Source organism: Etheostoma spectabile, chromosome 22, assembly GCF_008692095.1.
Source record: "Etheostoma spectabile isolate EspeVRDwgs_2016 chromosome 22, UIUC_Espe_1.0, whole genome shotgun sequence".
NCBI lineage: Eukaryota > Metazoa > Chordata > Actinopteri > Perciformes > Percidae > Etheostoma > Etheostoma spectabile.
Genome location: NC_045754.1, coordinates 12245786 through 12259214, shown reverse-complemented (window position 1 = coordinate 12259214; position 13429 = coordinate 12245786). Strand labels below are relative to the sequence as shown.

The 13429-nt window shown below is 37.0% G+C and overlaps 4 protein-coding genes across 6 annotated transcripts in view; 3 read left to right on the top strand and 1 right to left on the bottom strand.

Annotated features, from left to right (window-relative positions):
- Positions 1–522, top strand: part of LOC116672283 (cystatin-B) — a 2845-nt gene extending 2323 nt beyond the window's left edge. For both annotated transcript variants that reach the window (XM_032503997.1, XM_032503996.1), the window contains exon 3: positions 175–522. In XM_032503997.1, coding sequence (XP_032359888.1) covers positions 175–303 — 129 coding nt within the window. In that variant the 3' untranslated portion in view covers positions 304–522. The remainder of the gene's footprint in view (positions 1–174) is intronic.
- Positions 523–3627: 3105 nt separating this feature from the next.
- On the top strand, positions 3628–4511 carry LOC116672284 (cystatin-A-like). Its single transcript, XM_032503998.1, is given in 3 exon segments — positions 3628–3890; positions 3986–4086; positions 4270–4511. Coding segments are annotated over 3 exon segments (315 nt in total). The 5' UTR covers positions 3628–3815; the 3' UTR covers positions 4409–4511.
- Positions 4512–7924: 3413 nt separating this feature from the next.
- On the top strand, positions 7925–9038 carry LOC116672282 (leukocyte cysteine proteinase inhibitor 1). Its single transcript, XM_032503995.1, has 3 exons — positions 7925–8184; positions 8263–8364; positions 8897–9038. The coding sequence occupies exons 1-3, from the start codon at positions 8083–8085 to the stop codon at positions 9017–9019; spliced, it is 327 nt and encodes a 108-aa protein (XP_032359886.1). The 5' UTR covers positions 7925–8082; the 3' UTR covers positions 9020–9038.
- A 3406-nt stretch (positions 9039–12444) lies between these two features.
- Positions 12445–13429, bottom strand: part of mix23 (mitochondrial matrix import factor 23) — a 3215-nt gene continuing 2230 nt past the window's right edge. For both annotated transcript variants that reach the window (XM_032504285.1, XM_032504284.1), the window contains exons 4-5: positions 12933–12992; positions 12445–12839 (exon numbers count right to left, since the gene is read on the bottom strand). In XM_032504285.1, coding sequence (XP_032360176.1) covers positions 12789–12839; positions 12933–12992 — 111 coding nt within the window. In that variant the 3' untranslated portion in view covers positions 12445–12788. The remainder of the gene's footprint in view (positions 12840–12932; positions 12993–13429) is intronic.

The following is a 13429-nucleotide window of genomic DNA, read 5'->3' as shown; positions in this document are numbered from 1 at the left end:
TTTTTTAAATTCTTCAGAGGGACATGAACATGACTTAAAAGAAATGCTAATGTTGCTCTGCCTGCTGGATGTATGATTAGACAGAGGAAACCAGTGTTGTGCTTTGTTTCTGCTACTTTTTGAAATAGTCAAGATCTTCTGTAACTTTACTTTTCCTTCCTTCCTTCCTTGCAGGTCCATGTGGGAGGAGACCAACATGTTCACCTCCGCGTTTACGAAAAACTCCCATGTTACGGAGGAGACATAGAGCTGAGTGATATGCAGCACTCAAAGACCCACCAAGACCCTATTGAGTACTTTTAATGAGATCCTAAACCAAACAAAGCATCAGTGCCTACAGGCTGTCCTCTCATTATAAACAGTTCTGATCAAATTATTTTTTTTAATCCTATAAAACAATGCTATATGCAGTTCCCTTTCCCAACATGTTTGACCAGAATTTGTCATACTGTAGATCATGCTGAAATGTGTAAAAATGGAACTTTTACAAGCTGAATAAATTAATCGGATTGGTTGTGGTATGACGTGTGCTTTTCTTTGGGGAAACAGCTGCAGTCCAGGGTGTATTGTCTCGCTGCAGCCTTCTTTATATTGGACATGGGGAAAGCCAAAAAATCCAGTCTGACGGTTTACATAGATTTTGTGTAATAACATTGGGCTACAGCTAATTTCCTGAAGTTAAACATACTGTTTTATGCAATAACTGTATCCACAGAACTTGTGATGCAAATATGGCAGGCTGAATTTGGGGGAAATGAATACCCAAGACGTGAGCCTTTTTCCCCAGTCCCTAAATGGACAGTAATATTGTTAATGAACACTGTTTTCTAAAGTATTCCTCAATCTGAACACTATTCAGGTTTATAATTTTAGGTATATTACTCCCATCATGTTTCTGTTTAATGTGGTACATTTTACTAACTTATATTTCACCTATACATTATGCAACTTTAGTAAAGTTGGGGACAAGCTGATCGTAAAGGTGTGCAGTCATACAGTGTGACATTAAATTACTGAACCTAAAAGTCCCTTTATGAATACATTTCAGGATAAATATTGATTTCCAAAAAGTTAAATGTAAAGCATTTTTCAGAGTTTCGAGCCATGAGACATGACATGCCCTGTAACAAAAGAAGGCTTAGAAGTGAAGATGAAGTGCTGGAACTTTAAACCACAATAACAAAAGTACAGAAATAATCACAATAATGAACATTGAACATGAGAAGAGACATTGTTTTCATTTCCAATACATATCAACATAACGCTTAAAATAAATGTGTATTCTTTAATGAATTTGATAATTTACACCAAACGTTGCATCATTCAACACTAAATTGAATTAGTTGCATTATAAACTGTGTTAAAGGTTCAGGCTTCATACAAAGCAGGTGAATAATGAACACATATCTAAAGTGTTTTATGCACTCTGTGTGTCTGAGCCGTGAAGCTCACCCAGCCTGAAAAACATTTGGATGAGTCATGCAGTCTACAAATACCACCATATTGTTTCAACTATACCGTGTAAACTAAGCACCCATTTATGAATCGCACCCACTGCACTGGAGGTGAATCAACTTCTTTCAAAGTATACAATACTTTTACTGTATATATGAATCTATGGCAATTATTGATGCATTTAACAATTAAATTACTGAACAATCAATTTGTTTTAAGGTGTCTTTCAACCTCTTTAAGTAACCACATTTCAAGTCTAATCACTTGGTATCCAGCACCCGTGTACTCTCAACCCAAAGGTTGAAACATAGAATCACATTTATATTCTGCACTCGGGTGCTCTCACATAAACCTAACTGTTGAACAGGCCGACTAAACCGCCTGTGACTTTGTTTCTCCATTTTCCGGTGAACGTTACCACAAAAAAGAAAATATTCCTCAATGCTAATGATTTGAATTAAATAAACTGAATCCTAATAATCTGACTAAAGATCAACAAGTCAGAGTTTAAAGGTGATGAATATTGATAGAAGTAAAAACATGAGGCTGAATTGACTTTTTGCTCACAATGTCCTATAAGCGCACATAAAGATTCTGCACCTATCTTACCGTAAGTGACTTATTTATGTTATTAGAATGAATTTGCTTGACATTTTAAGTTTTATGTCGCATCTTGCATCAGCATGTAACCACATTTGCTCATCAAATCTTATACTCCTTTATACAGTTAAAGGTCTGTCAGATCATATTTAAATGAATACAATTTTCTCTATTCTGACACCCAACATGTTGAGAGTAAGTTACTAACTTATATTAACTGACCAACTCTGTATTTGTCACTAGGTAATACATTTAAGTCCCAATGCTTTTGATTTCTAGGTTAAAGTAGTGTTGCATTTTCACTGGTGTTAACTGCCAGGATCATCCGAGTTTCACTTTGTACATTCTGTATTTGCTCTGAAATTCCTCAACACTCCCTAAAAATCACTGAAACGTTCATACAACAGAAGCAGGAACAGGACTGTATTCAAATGGCTGAGGGGGAAGATGCCAGACCAGACGTTCAATAGTTTTAGTGTTGACTAATTCAAGAACTGACCGTATTGCAAGAAAAACAAACAGCCACGCCATAGTCTGTGGGAAACTTAAAATCCAGACCTTTGACTCATGACTTTTCTTGTAGGTTCCAAGAGACACTTCCTCTATCCTAAGATTTAAAGCAACGTGTGGCATGACAACTTTGTGACATGATTTACATGTTAAGGGGTTTTACTGCCACACAAGCTTTCAGTAAGAATAATCAGATTTTTACTTATTCCACCTTTTTCTCTTTTCAAACTGGACGTTGCACAAATTCACTTTCCACAAGGAACATAATCCAAGCAGACCACTGTAATCACTGCACATTCAAAATTAAGGCAAAGTCCAATGTGATTAAGAAAGAGGAACAGTAATCACAAGATGAACAGGAATGTGACTGACATGCGAAGTGCAGGGAGTAACAAATAGGCTGACACGCAACCTAATCCAGCTGAGCACAGCTGCACTGATTTGAAGTAACAACTGGGGTTTTTGGTACAGTCAACAGTTAACATTTCTAACTGTGGCTTGGGTGGGACGATTGCTTAAACATGATACAGAAGTAGGATATTTAAGGTATTCACAGATGGAAAGACAACATCCACAAGATTACTTGTAATACTGACTGTGATGACTTTCAAGTTAGGAGGGGCAGTTTTCTTTCCTTCGTTTATTTGCATGTAAACTCAAAAAAGAAACTTCACTTTCAACTGCTTTTAAATTTTACGCAAATTTAACATGTAACTATTTGCATGAACGATAAGTCAAAATCAAAAGTAACACTCGGTATCTGGTGTGGCGAGCGGACCTAAGTACTGCAGTGCATCTCCTCCTAACGGACTGCACCCGTGTGGTGGATGTGGTTTTTCACAGTCAGTGAAAAGGTATTTTCCTAATCTTTTACAACTGACCTAATCACCTACTGCCTGCAAGCTGTTATTGTCTTATCGACCAGTCAGCAGTCACATGTTTATTGTAACATAAGTTCATTGAACAAGCATGGAAAACATTGTTTAAACCCTTTATCAAAAATCCTTAAAGTTATTTGGATTTCTACAAAAGTCTTTAAAATAGTGTCCTGAAAGAGGAATTTTCTTTTTTTGCATAGTTTATTTATACCTCTGAGTACTTGTCCGAGATTGCCGATATAAAAATCAAACAAAAAAAAACAGTTTTGTCCCTGGCTGTACTTGGGGTGGATATTACATGCAACATCATGTTTAGTTTAATTTAAACTTGTAACACTGGATTATGGAGCGGTAACTTTGTGGAGAAAATAAATGATTTGTTTAAAACCTTCTGTAGAGACTGAGGCGCAGGATGCAACAGAGGAAACTCAGAAGATTTTTGATCAGGTGAGTCTCAATCTAACTTTATTTTTCACAACCTCTACACACAACTCTCTGGTTTGGATTTCAGTCTAGACTTACATCATATTTTCATCATACAGGTGAAGCACCAAGTGGAGGAAAAGACAGGAATAAACTATGTGGAATACAGAGCAATTGAATACAGGTGTGAGGTTGTGAATAGAGAACAAATTCTCATCAAGTAAATAATATTGTAAATAGATGTGTATTTAATATACAGGTTGAGTTATTTGTGACATTCAATTGAATCAAATGTTATGTCAAATTCATGGCAGGACAGTAAAGAGTTAAACCCCTCCCTGATAGCAGATGATCCTCAGTGTTCAACAACAACAGATTACAGTTTTCCTCTTTTTTTCTGGAGGTTCATGTTGGACTACATTCATCTGATGGTCTCCCAAATAATTCTTCTTGTCAGAGGCGTGCCAAGCAGCAAAGATTTTCCACAAGGTGTAGATTAGCACAAAACCAAAGAAGACCCTCTCGTACCTTTTTCAAACTGATTAAACAACCTGTTTCAACAGTGAAATACTTACAGGCTGCAGTCTCGTATTAAAATGCTTTTCTCCGCGCTTCTTTATTCTGAAATGATTTGACACTGATTTTGAATGTAAAGATGTTTGGTGGAATGCAATACATGCTGAAGAAAAAACAATGATTGAAGCATTAAAACAATCTCTATATCTCTTGTGGTTCTTATATGCATTTTGTCTTTTGTTAAGTCTGATTACTAAAATAGAAGTCGCCTTAGCTGCAAAAAAAGGTTACAAATGAATTCAAAAAGGTAAATCCATTGCTTAAGTTACTATAAACCTTATTAGCCATTTTTTAACCTTCTGATTGCCTGGAAACACTTTCTTAGTCAGTTAGTTGACCGGTGCCCTCGAGGAGGAAAATAGATTGTTATACTTTCTTCTGAGATTACTGAGTGGGGAGCGTCCAGAATCTAACCAGACGAGGAAATACACTGACATTAAGTCCTGTCTGCCAATTTTCCTGAATGAAGCTAAAACAAAGAATTCTAACTATGTTAAGAGTCTACAGCCTGCGAGCAGCTCCGTGAGGCCGCACTGAAGCACTGTGGTGCTTTAAGCTCTATACTAACCATTTACTCTGTAGCTGTCTGCAGTTAAACCATGCAGGTATGTTCTGGAATGACTTTAGTTTAATTTTGTGAACTGTGGATTACTCTAAGCAAAGAAAGAAAGAAAGCCAACTGAAGCATGTTGCATGCTGTATTTTCATCTCACATTGCAATGAACCCAATCTTATTATTAATTAATGAAATCATCTTTTAATACTACTCAAAAGTCAGTTTATGTTAGTGTATTGCTATTTTCTATTATGTAATAATATAGTCCAGAGTCTCTCCAAATATCAGGGAAGAGGTTTGTCTGCCTCAGGTGCTGATGCAGCAGTAAAAAGCTGAGTAGGCGGATGTGGATCCGGATCTGGATGGAATGGTTACAAATAAATTACAAAAGGTAATTAAATCCCTTCAGTTTGCACAAAGCTCAACACAGATATTCTTAACTTCATTGGGATGAAAACAAAAAAAATTCCTCATGTTTTGAGTTCTGATTAAACAAATGAGGCTACATCTTCTTACTTACACTCACTTGCTTGACAAGTGCCCTGGAGAAGGAAAATAGAAACTGGATTTAAAAAGTAAAATCAATTGCTTGGCTTGGCTGCAAACCATTTTCATCCTTTCTTCTGAGGAATTAGACCCAATGAAATATGTCAACAGTCAGTTTGGTGGATCCTGAGTAACTGGGACACAGTTTCTGTAAATTATAATAAAATGAATATGACACAATTGAGGGGAAAAGTTTTGTTTTATAATCTGGGTAACCTGAGCCTGACGAGGAGTGTCTTTCAGTGAGCCTTCCAGCAGATGGCTCACGTATTACAGCCTTGTTTGGAAAGTATTTGTGGTAAATTCAACAGATAGGCTTTTTAAAAAATAATTATGTGGTTTTATTTATTGCAGGTGAACACTGCATACAGTGTGCATGGGTTAATACAAGCAATATATGTTTTCTTCTTATATGCTTCAAAAGGTTTGAATAACATTTGGCCCCCTCACGTTAAAACAGAAATTATACTGGTCATCTGAAGTTTGGTGTGGGCTTTGATTTATCTTTTGTTCCTTAGTTTTTTCTAGTTCTTTTAATCGTTCTTTTCTAAATCTCTGATTTTCATTTCGTCATGTGTTTTATTACTGCTATACTATAAATTGTCACTAGATGACACTGTTTTCAAATTTATTTGATGTTTTAAAATGTTTCCCCTATAGGCCTCAGCAATTTAACTGGGCTGAGCCCCGGGCCCGGATTTGTGTGGACATATAGGACTAGTTCTGAGGACTAGATGGAGTATGAGTGCTGTCTCTTTTTAAGGACTGCTAAGTTTTTGTCCTGGCTCATACGTTAGGTGGATTTTTTTTATGAGATGCAACTTTATAGCTGTGTTTATGGTAAGAGGTAACAAATGGCCATCACACTTGGATAGGAGAACATTTTTGTACATTTATAAAACCAATGTGTTACTTAGAAAGTAACAAAAGCCTGCTTTTGCAGTGAACTGCTGGTATATTTGGCATCACAATAATCCCAAGTTTTGATTTCCTGTATGTTTACACACATATAAATAAATGTATGTGTATATATATGTACATATCATGTAGTGATTGAAAACAGGTAAGTGTTCAGAACAAACCAGTACAAGAGGCCAGTTACAAAATATAAATGGAGTTTATTCACAAAGTCTACCCCAGTTTACAATCTTTGGTTCCCGGAACGTTCTGGGAATGTTCGTTTTTGGTTGCGGGAATGTTCCCTGAAGGGTTTGGTTGTGTTTTGGAAGCGTTTTGGTTGAGCCGAAAGTTTCCGTAACATTTTGGGAACGTTAGTTTTTGGTTACATTGAACGTTCACAGAACGTTCCCCTAAGAGCTGTGTTCTGGTACCAGTTGATTCTGAGATCTGTATCAGTGTTCTGGTTTCTCCAGTAGCTTATACATTTCAGATGTTAGATTAACTGCTGTGCTGAGCTGAATGTTGGTAAAGGGAGATGTCTGAACAGTTTTGAAAAAAAGTGAACTTCATGTAGAGAACAGTAAGTTATCAATTGTCATTGTTGTTGTTTTTCTTTTGGAGTTTGCTTTGTGAAATAGCTGAATGTGTTTCAGCTGGCAGAGTGTGACGAATAAGGTGTTGGATGAAAACATTTGGAAGCAATAAAACACACAAACAAGTCTGGACTTAACGGCAGCAGTTGACATTGCCCCAGTTTCTTGAGCTTGAATTCTTGAAGATTACACCATCCCTTTATGCAAATCATGTCAAACATACTTACTAACAAGAAATACGAGTCAAACACCGTAACATAGGCACGGAATCTTTATACGGGGTAGGGCTGCTCGATTATGGAAAAAAGAATATCCTCACAAACATTTCGGTCAATTTTGAAATCATAATAATTTAACACAATTACTTGTTGAGTTCTGGAAATCAGTTGCAATTATTTAACCAAAACAGTGGGAAAAAGTTTAATGAATCAACAGTAAAAAAAACACATTCAACTGTGCAATTTTCCTTAATATTTAAACTTTATTTTTCCATTCAGAACACAAGATAAAATAAGAGTTTACTTGCGAAACGTAATGAGAGAAATAATTGTTTTTCTCGATTATTCTGTTTTTGTAATCATTGGGGGCAGAAATCATAATCACTATTACATTTTGATTAATTGCACAGCCCTAATATGGGGTTATATGGGGTTATATATTTGTCACCATTAAACTCTGACTTGTTGAGTTTTAACTGTTCAATAGTTTCTCTTATTGTAAAGTCCAAACCAAACAGGCTATTTTAATAACCTTTAAATACATTTGTATTATTTTTCGTGTCCACTCCAAAAGGGTTGGACATACTGTTTTTTTGGGAAGTGGCACAAAGAAAGCATGAATTATGGAATAATTCATGAAAAATGAACACTAACCAAACCTGTGCTGTAGCTCCACCCAAAATGTCACGCAGTAGATCCACCTTCCAGTCTGCATCCAGAGGCAGTCACAGTATAAATACGTTTAATAACCAGCTGAAAATTAAACACTCAGGACACATAAAAGCAGACTGTTGACTTCTCTGTTAACTTCAACGGATCTTGTGACAATGGCAACCAAACTTCCTGAAGCGCCTGAACACCCTGTCAAACTTGGAGGACAGAGTAAGCCAGTGGATGCCACTAAGGACATTCAGAAGATATGTGATCAGGTGAGCTTTCTACATTCTTTAAAACCTCCACACACACAACTCACTTGAGAGCATTTACATTGTATTTCATTCACACAGGTGAAGGGCCAAGTGGAAGTCAAGACGAAGAAGAAATATGTGAAATTCACAGCAGTTAATTACACGTCTCAGTCTACAAATCCACCTAAACTCCGTATCAAGGTAAACATTGTGGTTGGTGAAAAGGAAGTTTGAAAGCATCAGATGTCTGTCACATCCAGTAGAATCTAATGTCATGTCAAATCTTTGGCAGGACAGTAAACACCAGTTGACCTTAACCCTCAGGGGTCCGGGGGTATTTTCAGCCACACATATGATTTTGGCATGCTCGGATGTTATCAACGTGAACAAATCTGATCAGTATTTTCAAAGTCACATTCATTTTTGCATTCAGCAAAATTTCAGACACAATAACAAATAAGTAGAATGCATTTTCATGATTGTATAATAATAACTGGTAAATGATGTTTTAAAACTGTGCTTAAATTTGTGGAAAAAACACGACTTTACATTGTGATGAACCGTTTTAGTCACTTGAGGTGATTCAGTGAAGTCTCAGGTTTGTACCAATCCCACTTTCATCGGCTGTTTTATACAATCAAACAGATCATTGATGGTAGAAGACACTGTTCAGCAACACAAGATCAAGATGGATGTTTTTCAGATGTCCACGTTGTCTCTCTTTTTCCTACAGGTTCACACTGGAGGAGTAAACTACATCCACCTGTTGGTCACAAAGGCATTTCGCAATGGCAAAGATGAGATTGAGCTGCTCGGTCAACAGGAAAACAGAACCAAAAACGACATCCTAGTCTGATCACACAATCTGTTTCAACCGTGAAATAATTACAGGCTGCAGTCTCATTTTAAAATGCAACTTTTTTGCGATTTTTCCTTGATTTCGAATGTATAGACAAATAAAGATAAAGATATTGTGTTGGGAAGCAGCAAGTTGAAAGTAGTACTTCTTAAAGAAATAATAAAGAAAGTCTTTCAAAAATCTGTATTTCTTGTGGTTCTTATGCAGCTTTTGCTTGTCTTTTGTGATGCTGCTCCGCACACACACACACACACACACACACACACACACACACAACTAGCAGATTGTCCCAGTAACACCACCTCTGTTGTACTTTGTGGATTTCCTCAGCTCCCAAAAAAGCACTTCTGCCACAGGATTGACAATCCCTAATTCAATAACTGGGAGTTTGTAGGACTGCACTGCTTGTCTGATTGAAGCATTAATGACTCACAAAACAGACAAACACGGACTGATTATACCCCCCTCCACACACACACACACACACACACACACACACACACACACACACACACACACACAAGGATCTGCATGGCCACTTTATATAAAAGAGGACACCAAGGAACTCTTCCTTTATGTTGCACATTTCAAATATCTTCTATTCTTAGAATGTATTACTTTATTGTATAAATAACTAATCTTTATCTTATTTGTACATATTACTTATCTTTTTTTAATCTTTATTTGTATAAATTTCTTATCTTTTATATTATACTTGTTGAACCTGTCCTTATTGCACCGTGGGTCGGAGAGAAACGTATTTTCAATTGCTCTGCATGGCACATATCACAGAATTGACAACAATGACTTTACTTAATTTATGATATATATTGAGCCAGGATAACAACTGCATGTGTGATTTATTCTTTCTGTGGGAATTTGTGAAGTAGCTGCAGGCCAGGGTGGTTTCAACTGGCAGGCAGTATGCAGAATAAGGGTTAGGCAAAGAATTTTTCTAAGAATGAAGACACAAACAAGTCTATTCATTGTGTGGGAACATTTTCTAAAAAAGGAAAAAAAAAAAGAAAGAAAAAAAGCCAGCACAGCTCAAATTTCAAGTTGAGGAAGATAACATACTCACATTCCGCGAGACTGATCACTCCCATAAGTCGTTTGTTCAAGCAGTAGGCTCGTTCGAGATGAACTGCGCCTCGCCTGTAAAGTGGACGAGAGCAGGCGGTTAGCAGGGGGCGGTGACAGAAAGCTGCGGTAAAGTCGGACAGTTTCAGCCGATTCCAGCTCCTTCAGGCTGGACAGGAGTGATGAAAACACTGTGGTGCGATTCCGATTTAATAAAATATAATCAGACCCACACATCAGCTGGTACACAGTCTCAGTTGTTATAGTTATGACAGAGTCGTGGCAAAGTGCTCTACATGCGATCTGTTGCTGATTTATTAACAACAAACTGTAGATGATCCGTGATCTGATCAGATTAGTTGTCTGACTTTAAACGTCCTATCAGTCACAAACATGTGTCTGGACAGAATAGTCTTTAAATCAGACAAATAGCAATTAAAACCCTCGATTCAAAACAATAAAAAGTTTATGTAAAACGTCATCCTGTTGTAAACCAATCAGCTGTTAAATCAGCTGAGAGGCCGGCGTTTCCCAGCATGCTCTGGGTCCGCCTGCTCTTGCAGTCGGTGAAAAGCAACTGCGCGCCTGCGTCTCAGAACTGCGGCCACCTTGCTCTCGTGAGATTTCCGTCGCCCACGTGTGAAGGGACGTAAGAGCAGTCGGGATCAAGTCGGACACAAATCTAACCGGCATGCACCGGGCGCCGATGGTGATCGATTCTGCGCAGACCTGGCTCATCTCGAACGAGCCTATTAGCTACTACGACTCATATTTCCGTGGAAAGTGACGGCACCCTCTAGTGGCTTCCCGTAATTATTGACGTGAGCAAAGCAGGAAGTAAGGTGACAAAGGTTTTTTTATTCAATTTTTTTACTGCTTTAAGTTAAACAGGAGCAGTACAGTAAAAATCTGTATCACAATGTACACAGTAATCACTGCTATATCAAGAAGAACAGGAATTTAACATCAAATAAATGTAAATTAAACAAAAATGAAATAAAATTCTTGTGTGGGTCTGAAGCACAGACAGTATATAATTAATTATATTATTATTAATATTATTGATTAAACTAACAATATATAGTCTATGGTCTAAAGTAGCCTAGTTGAAATCAATTTGAAATGTCTAAATAATCTTGTAGTTTTTGCCAATTTAGAGCTCCTGAGTTTTAGGTTTTCTAGTGTGGTCAAATGTGTTTTAAAATTTGTATTTAACAAAAGGGGAGCATAATTTGTTGCCAACTGTCCACCCTGAAACACTACACAACCTATCGTAAGTATTTTGTCTTTTGATTACTGTTCTATTTTATTCTAAAAACAAATGGCCACTGTTGACATTGTTCAAGGTTATTGATGGTTATGTGTGGAAAATCACAAGATCCACGGTGCCATAGTATTTTACATAGATTTGTGTAATGACATGGATGTACACCCTACTGCCTTGTGGACTAAACTCATGCTGTGTAGTGTAACATTATGAACCCACAGAACTTTATTTCAACTTCCAGTGGCGATCCTAAGTTTCTAATGATACCTTATGTCAGGCTGAATTTAGGAAAATGTCAAACTAATGTACAGTATTTTTGCCCAGTCACTAAATGATATAATCAGTAATTTTGTTAAAAGTAATACTGAGTCTTAAGTTACAGTTAATACTTAGGCTACAAGCTGCAGTCTAATATTAAAATGATCTGCATCCCTTTTGAAAAAAAATATATCTAACGTTGATTTTGTATGTATTAACACACGGATATAGATATTTGGGGTTGGGAAGCAACACATTTAATCATCTAAGAGATAACGATTAAATCATTAAAATCTATATTTCTTGTGTTGCATTTTGTTTTTCTTTGGTGAAGTCAGTTCTAAAATAGATGTCATCTTGGATGGGAAATCTGTATAGTTCACACCCACCTTGCCACTGACTTAGATTTTCAGGTTGTGAGTTCAGATTACACTGTGGAAGAAGGTCTGGCAATGCGAGTCTAGATTAAACAAACCAGGAAACAATTTATTGTTGTCAATTACCTGGTGGGAGCTCTATATGAGAATAGTATAGTTCATACTTTCTTCTGAGATCAATGAGTGGGAAACATACAGAATCCAACCAAAATCAAAAACAAAGCAGACTAACAACATTACGAGTCTAGAGCCAGCTAGTAGCTCCGTGAGGCTGTACTAAGGCACAGAGGTGCTTTGAGCTCAAAGCTAACATGCTCACATTGTGTCAATAGGATTCATTATCTGGGAACCATGAAGGCCCGTACAACATTTTAAGCCAATCCACTAGACATTTGTTAAAATATTAAAATCTTTACAAGAATGTGAGACTAAGAAGTTAAAACTGTATCACTGCATTAACTGTAGAAAACACAAAGTTCATCAAAAGACTCAAATGATTTAAATCACAGACAACACACTTGAAAACATTTCATTTCCTTTAAAAAAAAAAAAAGAAATACTTTTTTTGTACAATGTTTCTCCTTAAAACAGCTCTCAGATGACTGTTTTACAGCTGTGGTAATGCAATACAATAATCACAATGGAATACAAGTGTAATGGAGAAGAGGTCAGAGTGGTGTGGATGGTCTGCAGCCTGCCATCAAGACTCAGCAGCAGGTCAGTTTCAGCTCCGGTCTGGATTCAAACCTCGAGTGAAGCAGCTCCTCTCATCGGACCTTCGTCTTCACTTCACCTTCGGGGGTATGTAGTGGATTCTGCACCTTTCGCTGAAAATCTGACCACAGGAAATCAGGAATAAGTACGATATAGGATGATGACAGAGCATTTGTGTGTGATTATGGGACATCACTAACAACAGTGAGCATACCTTCAGACTTCTATCGTTGACAACCTCTTCAACATTCAGCTCTGATTGCATAAGCTTTAACTGGAGTTGTGGAAGAAAAAATACATTATTTAATGTATTTACTCAAAGTATGATGAAAAAATTGTTATAAAAATATATTATATACGATGGCACGCATCCATGGAGTGCCAGAAAGGACCCTGGACACTTGGTGCAGCATCACCGGCTCTTTGACCTCAACCTGCGCATGTGATTGGTCCCTTGTCTTGTGTCTGTCTGTCTATGTGTATGTGTATGTGTATGTGTGTATGTGTATGTGTGTGTGTGTTATGTCTCCTTCCCTCCCAGCTTTTCTTTCTGTGTTTTTTGGCACTGGGACACATTTCATGTCTCAGTGTGTTGTTTGTACACTGCAAATTCTTTGGTTCTTAACAGGATAAAAAATGCTCAGATTTCGAAGTGTTTGATAATTGAAGATAATAAAGAGTGAATTTCTTATTTTAAGTGTTCAACTTTAC